Source organism: Ceratotherium simum, chromosome 12 (genome assembly GCF_057802395.1).
Source record: "Ceratotherium simum simum isolate JZ-2026a chromosome 12, ASM5780239v1, whole genome shotgun sequence".
NCBI lineage: Eukaryota > Metazoa > Chordata > Mammalia > Perissodactyla > Rhinocerotidae > Ceratotherium > Ceratotherium simum.
In genome coordinates, this window is record NC_141911.1 from 30,600,183 (window position 1) to 30,607,754 (window position 7,572).

The 7,572-nt window shown below is 43.8% G+C and overlaps 1 protein-coding gene across 1 annotated transcript in view; it reads right to left on the bottom strand.

Annotated features, from left to right (window-relative positions):
• Positions 1-7,193, bottom strand: part of GUCY1B1 (guanylate cyclase 1 soluble subunit beta 1) — a 45,949-nt gene extending 38,756 nt beyond the window's left edge. The window contains exons 1-2 of the mRNA XM_004420947.3: positions 7,083-7,193; positions 6,356-6,429 (exon numbers count right to left, since the gene is read on the bottom strand). Coding sequence (XP_004421004.1) covers positions 6,356-6,429; positions 7,083-7,085 — 77 coding nt within the window. The 5' untranslated portion in view covers positions 7,086-7,193. The remainder of the gene's footprint in view (positions 1-6,355; positions 6,430-7,082) is intronic.
• Between the last annotated feature and the right edge of the window lie 379 nt (positions 7,194-7,572).

A 7,572-nucleotide genomic window follows, 5' to 3' on the forward strand; every position in this document is an offset into this window, starting at 1 on the left:
TGATGTCTGCGCAGTATTGAGCCATAACTATCGCTTTCCAACACATTGAAGAGAAACATTTGCTCGAGTCCCTTATTCTGGAGAGAGGTGACAGAGTAGAAAGGACGTTGTTCCTTGCTACCGGCCCCAATGTCTAGTTAATGTTTGCCATAACCAGGTCTGGGTATGTTAAGAGGGAGAAGACAGATTTCCTGACTTCTCCTCTATGCTCATTTTAATGTGCAAAGCTCCCTCTCTGACACACCTAATTAAATAATATGCTTCTACGTTTTTTTTAATTCTCAAAGATTGCAGAATTCAAGGAAAACAAAGTTCCAGCTTGATTTTTGGGGGATACTTCAGATCATTAAAGAAAAACCCTGAGATAAGGCTATGACCTGGTTTATCACCTAAGCGCCATGCTGCTCATCAGACATGGTCCATGTTCCGGGAGAGCTCTATGCAAAGAGCTCACGGGTAGGGATGTGAAGGAGTTTACATGGGACATCTAGCTCCACCTGGAGAAACAGCTTCAAGTGTTAGTGAGCTTATCAACTAACATAATGTGCTTTCCTCTATCTTGCAGGCTAACGGGCCGATCTTTCTACAGAAAAAGGTCCTGATCCTAACAATTATCTAGTTAGCCTATTTTTCAATCTGTATATTAATTTGTTTATTTGTGCTGAGGAAGTTTCTAGGTAAAAAAATTAATATAGTTTCATTTTTGTATGTATACTACATTAGCTCCCATTCTAACTTAAAAGAAGTAGTAAACCTGGCACCAGAAGAGCAAGGTTGGAGTTTTGACGCTTCATCTTTCTGTGGATAATTCCCTAGGACAGTCATTTAACCTCTTGGAAACTCAGCTTTATCATAAAAAAACAAACAAAAAATCATTGAGCTCATTTATATGTGGAATCTAAAAAGGACAAAATTCAGAGAAACAGAGAGTAGAGTGGTGGTTACCAGGGGTTGGGGGGTGGGGGAAAGGGGGAGATATTGCTCAAAGCATACAGACAACCAGGTACAAAATTAACAAGTCTGGGGATCTAATGTACAGCATGGTGGTTATAGCTAATAATACTGTATCATATACTTGATGTTGCTAAGGGGGTAGATCTTAAATATTCTCACCACAAAAAAGAATTGGTAACTGTGGGACAGGATGGAGGTGGTAGCTAAGACTGTGGTGGTAATCATTTTGCAATTTATAAATGTATCTAATCAACACATTGTACACCTTAAATTTACACAATGTCATGTGTCAATTATATCTCTATAAACGTGGGGAAAAGCTGGAGCTAGAAAGCCTTTCTCATTTCAAATGGGTGCTGTAGCACTCATGTGAAATTACAGGGAGGAAAGGACTTCGCAAATTTTAAACAGCTTTTATAATATCAAGTACCGTTAATATTATAAAACCTACTTGAGCAAGGCTACAGAAAGGTATAGAATTATAGAGCCTTGTGAATATGAAAATCTGATAAAAATATGGTAAAATGTGGTACACTGTTTTGTTTTAATTTGTTTTGATGACACGAATACAAAGAGCATATGCTGCATTTTTTAAACAACACATAGGAATTTAGGACTAGAAGAATATAATGTAAGATTGATTCCAAAATAGAACTTGAGTGGAAAAACAGAATAATGAAAGTAATAGTTTTCCCATAATCTGCAGAATGGAGAGAAGTGGGACACAGAGAGCCTAGCTGGGGGCTGTTAGTAGCGCAGGACAAGTGCTAAGAGCAAGAAGGAAAGAAGAGTCTAAGATGCAAATCAAATTCATAGTTCTGGTACCAGTTGCAGAAAATGGATAAAGGAGCAAAAAGTGGAAAATGACAATGAAGTTATCCCAGAGTGATGAGGGAGCATTTAGACTGGTGTACTATGTAGACTTCAACGGGCTACTGTCATTGAAAGGAGAGATTCCTATCTTTCAGGTGAGCTCAGAAAGAGAAAAGTTGAAAAACTTGGATTCTAGAGTAAAATTAATAATAGCTACTCCATTTATTAAGTAACTATATTTTAAGAACCATGTTAAGCAGTTTACAGACATTTTTCAATGTATTACAACAACCCTATAAGGTAGGTGTTATGGGGGCTGGCCCCGTGGCTTGGTGGTTAAGTGAGGGCGCTCCACTGCTGGCGACCCGGGTTCGGATCCCGGGCTCGCACCGACGCGCTGCTTCTCCGGCCATGCTGAGGCCGCGTCCCACATACAGCAACTAGAAGGATGTGCAGCTATGACATACAACTATCTACTGGGGCTTTGGGGGGAAAAAATAAATAAATAAAATCTTTAAGGTAGGTGTTATTTTTTCCTTATGCAGTTGAGGCTTGGAAAGTTTAGGCAACTGGGAAAGTCACAGAACTAGCTTATACCAAAGCATTTGCTTATATGAACCATAATGATTAATTCCTGATTAGCAAATGCAACTAGATACATTAATTTCAAAACTGGAAGAGAAGAATATACTATCCAAGAGTCAAATGTTTCCATATTTTACAGAGAGAAAAATCAAGAAATAATATGATGAAAAATATCCTGTATCTCTAGACTTCATTTGAAAGCAAAGAGTATAGCATTCACTTTTCTATTCTCAGTGCCTTAAACACTAGACTATGCTCATTAAATGTAAGCCTACCTAGAGAAAGAAAGAAGGAATAAATCAATCAAAGAAAAAGTATGCTTCCCTGCTATAGGTATATCAGATAAAACCATGGTAAACATCTATGTATTCTTTACTCGGGGAAGATGATTGACAGCCTTCTAGAGGGATTTACTCCAATGTTTACCAACTAAGAGTGTCATTACATCATTTTCAAATCTCATGCCAAAATTTTGATTCAAACGTTTATCTCAGATCTTAAAACAGGAGGGCTAATGAATACACTGTGTAGCCCTTCGGAATTTCAAATCTATTTTTAATTTGTTCCTTAACCTGCTCAACTCCAGGCAAAATAATTACTTTTCAGGAAGGTGTTTTTGTTTGTTTGTTTGTTTTTAACAGACTTTTAATCATCTTAGGTTTTTTGTTTTTTGAATCCATCTTTATGTTCCAGTGAAGTTAGAAAATCTAAAGTGGAATGCAGTAGTTCGATGCAACGATGAGTTTTGCCAGGGCTGATGGGAGGATAACAGAGATGATTAAATCAAGTATTTACGTGCTTTTCTAATGTGTTTATCCTGACTTTGAGTTTTTTCTGAAATGATGATTGATTTTTCTCATCACTTAAGAACCACGGCTTCTAGGAAGGACCATCTGAAAATTGAAAGGAATCCAACAAAACAAGATTTGAAGTAGATTCAAGGTCTCTTTTGCTTTTCTGCATGTATTATGGTCTAGATCAGAGGTTGGCAAACTACAGCCGATGGGTCAATCCAGCCCACCACCTGTTTTTGTCTGGTCTGGGAGCAAAGAATGGTTTTTACATCTTTAAATGGTTAAATTTTAATAGTTATATAGGTACCTACATAATATCCTCGATTTGACTCATGGCCTGCAGCACCTAAAATATTGATTATTTGACCCTTTAAGAGACAGTTTGCCAAGCTTTGGTCTAGAAATTTTTCTTTTTCTTAAAAAGAGGAATTTAAAGCTCTTACAAAATGGTTATATTGTTGGTGAGAGTGTAAGTGGATACTGACATTACAATGAAGCATTTTTGGCTCTTATCCACTTACAATTTTCTGTCTGGAATCTGTTACTTAGGTTTTATTTGTCATTAAATGTTTGGCATCCTTTCATCATGAAGGATGGATGGTCACTTCCTACTAAACCAAAAAAGTATTACATAAAATTTTATAAACATCAACTTAGACAGATTAAAAAGGAAGATAGAGGAGTTTGGTACTTGAAACAAAATAAAAAATGTTTTTCATATATTTAGTTTTTTATAAAAAGTTAAAACTGAAAGTGTCTTGGACCATTGACTGCAGTGGGTCCTCCCTAGAGTAGAGGATGAGGTTGAGAGGAGGGATCAAAATCTTCCAAGGAGCATTTTAAAATTAAACTCCTCCAATTTCTCCTCTCCTGAGCCCAGGCATTGAGCATCTCTCTGCTGTGCTAAGCAAGCACTCTTCCAGGGAGCATGTAGTAATCCCTCTGGGGTGCTGACCGGGTTGGAAACCAATGAGCTGCTTTACTCCCTTCAATGCAGAAAGCTGAACAACGTTCTCTAGTCCAGATACTAAACTGTACCCGAGACAAGATGGGCTCCACCAAAAGGGATGCTTAGACAAAAAAGAAACAAAATTAACACCCAGATTACAAACACTAGTTTAACTAAATCTTTCCCTTGCAGGGACACATAATCCTGAGGTAATTTTATAAGAAAAAGACTCATGTGATTTGTACCAGAAAAAAATGTTTTGAATGATTTAAATTATTAGCACTTGAACACATTAAGAATACTGTTCAAAGCTACTTAAAGATAAATTAGTGAGTTAAAAGATATTGTTTAATTAAAAATTAATAAATTGTTTTTTAAAGTAGAATGTAACAATATCCTTAGTGTGATTTGGCACAGTTCAGTTCTTACATCAGTGGAATTTGTATACTTTTAGATATTTGACCCTCTCTGGGGAAAATACGGCCCATACAAACAAGTCACCCGACAATTTAATTTTTTTTTAATTTCTGATACATTTCTCTATGCAGTATAATTTTTCATCTCTGTATTCAACAGTGATCTAAATCCATGATGGGTAGGATATACATTCTAAATCTGGTTAAAATAGATAATGACTATTTAACCATAATAGTCATCTTTTATTGTGCTCTCAAAATTCTAAACATATTCATTGTCATAGCATATCCACCGGGAAATTTGGGAATCTCCACCTACAGATGAAAAAACATCATGTGGGGGATATGCCTGATGCTTTCATAAATTTACAAAGAAAATCACTTAAGAATAATCCTATACTTGTTACACTGTTTAAAATCCTGCTCTTGATGTCTGCCTTCTCTTTAACTCCGTCTACCAAGTAAAATAAAAATTATGAAGGTATTAATAAGGTGGACAGAAAATCCAAATCCCAAAGTAAACTTTAGTGCCTGGATTCTCATTCGATTCAACCACACACTTCTCTTTATAACATGTAGATGTGCCCTGTGGGTAACACAAATGGCTTACGGAACATGAAACAATGCTTAATGATACAGACTCAAGGGAAGGAAAAGTTGCATTCTAGTGCTTCATATTTAACCCTGGTCATTTTCATGGAAATCGATATTTATAAGAAATCAATATCATGTAATTGCAAATAAGGCCTGTTGGAGTTGACTGCTAATTACTGTAATGTATTTAATAAAAATTAGCATGCAAGTACCACCTACTTGATACAACAAAATGAAATCAGGGAGTACCGGAAATGAGTAAATAATAACCATGTGTTCTCCTCTGCCCACCCAAGTAACCACTCCCTCTACCTCCCTCTGAATGGGACAGAGGGATTAGATTGTTGTTCCAATATGAAAATCCATATGTATGGTTTTGGTGTAGCTAGTTGGTTGTGGTCAGCTATACAAGTTAAATGCAAATTTCACCAGAGTGAGAGAGAGAAAAAAGAGAGAACTTTGTTAAGACTGAAATCCTCAATGTGCCCGCCGAGATGACCCACCATTCCAACAGGCTTAAACTCTCAGGTGGCTGTGGTATTTCCGTTCACACCCAGAGAACTGGGCTCACAGCTCTAGACTGAATCTGCGACGCCCTCCTACAACTGACAGCCTTCATCATCGGAGAAACCAAAAAAAGTGTGTGGAGGGGTGGTATTTTGGAAAAATGAAAGGGAAAACATTCCAATTTCACTTTATTACAGATGAATAAATGCGCTTGATTCACAGTAGCTCAAGAAATAGTCTCAAGAGAAGCGAGCTTTAGCATACCGAAAAGGCTAACTGTTTTATGTGCCTGCATGGTGTGTAAATTACAAACGAGCCAAGGTCTTCCGCTTGTTTCTCAGGCCTCTGGGAGCTTGAACTTCGCGGAGGCCTTTGTGGTCCCCCGGCCCCTCTCCGCGTGGGAGCCGCCGGCCTGCACAGCCTGGGAGCCGCCCGGGAGCTGGCAGCGAGTTCCCACGCTCGGGCCGGGTCGGGAGGCCGCGGTGACCCCAGCGGCTGCTTCTCCCGGCTCTCGCCCTCGCGGCCCCGCCCCGGCCGCCCCTCCTCTCCGGGTCCGCGCGCCGGAGCGTGGGAGCGCAGCTGCAGCCGCGGGCGGCGGGCGGAGGCATCTCCGAGGATGCGCGCCCGCGACCCAGCAGGAAGCGGAGGACGAAGCGAGGCGCGGGGGCCAGCGCCGGGGGCCGCCTCGGACCCCCACACGCGGCGCCAGCGCCGGGCGGGAGCTCGAGGAGCCAGTCACTTACTTGATGTCTTCCCACACCTCCGGGCCATAATTGCGGATCACCAGCAGCTCCAGCGCGTGATTCACGAATCCGTACTGCGGGGACAGGGGGAGACCTGAGCGTCAGGAGCCAGCTGTAGGTGGGAAAGGGCTTGAGGGCGAGGCTGCTGCATCTCCTGCCACTGAGCTGGTGTAACCTTGGACCCCACCCCCTGGTTCCGCTCTATTCGGGGTACTCGGTGCTACAGAGGGGCATGAGAGGGGCGCAACCCCCGCCCCAATCAAGAACACATCCTCTCAGTCACCATCCGCCCCACCCCCATGCCACCTCTTACCCCGCTCACCTGTCACTGCTCCTAGGCCGGCTGGGCATCCGGGAAAGCGCGGCGGAGGGTACACGGTCCCGGCACCTCCCCCGCCGCCGGCGCTCAACCTCTCCCACCAGTGAGGCCGCCCGAGCCGAGAAGCCCCCGCGCCTCGGCCGCACGTCCCCTTCCCGAGCTCGGGAAACGGCGACGCGGTGCGGCGCGGCCGACCCCCTACGAAGCAAATCACCTACCGCCCCCGCAGCGACTCGCCACTCTCCCACCTCCCCTTCCCCGGACGCAGGCAAACAGCGAGGCTGCTCCCGCGCCCCTCGGGGCGCTCCCCGGCCCCTGCGCCCGTCTCCGGTGGTGCGGCCGGTTCCCTGGAGCAGCCAGGCCCGGCGCGACGCGACGATCCAGCCTGACCCGGCTGAGAGCACTCACCATGGTGTCTGCGCCCGGAGCCGGGGAAGCAGTCCCCACGCAGAAGCGCGGACCACGGCGACCCAGGCGGCGGCTGCAGCGGCGGCAGCGCAACAGGACCGCGGCGGCAGCGCAGAGCTGGAAGGAGCGCCGCAGCCTCGGCCCGCCCTGACTGCCACCTCTTCGCAGCAAATGGCGAGTCGAGCCGCAGGGGGCTGGCTGCTGCCTGCTGGTTTTCAACCAATCAGCAACAGAGGAGGGAATTCGGATGCTCTCCTCGCTGCTGCGCTCCAGTGCCTTCCCACCTCCGCCTGGGTGACAAGGCTTTCATTTGAGGCCATAACAGTGACGACGGAGAAGCCCCAGGCCTGCTCCTTGAATGAATTCCGGGGCAGGTAGAATGCAGCTGTTGTGGTCCCACCAAATGTGTTCTTATCCAAAGGTCTGTCCTCAGGGGTAGCAAAAACTAAGGAGGGGTGTGTGTGTGTTTGTGTACATATTTTGCAACGCA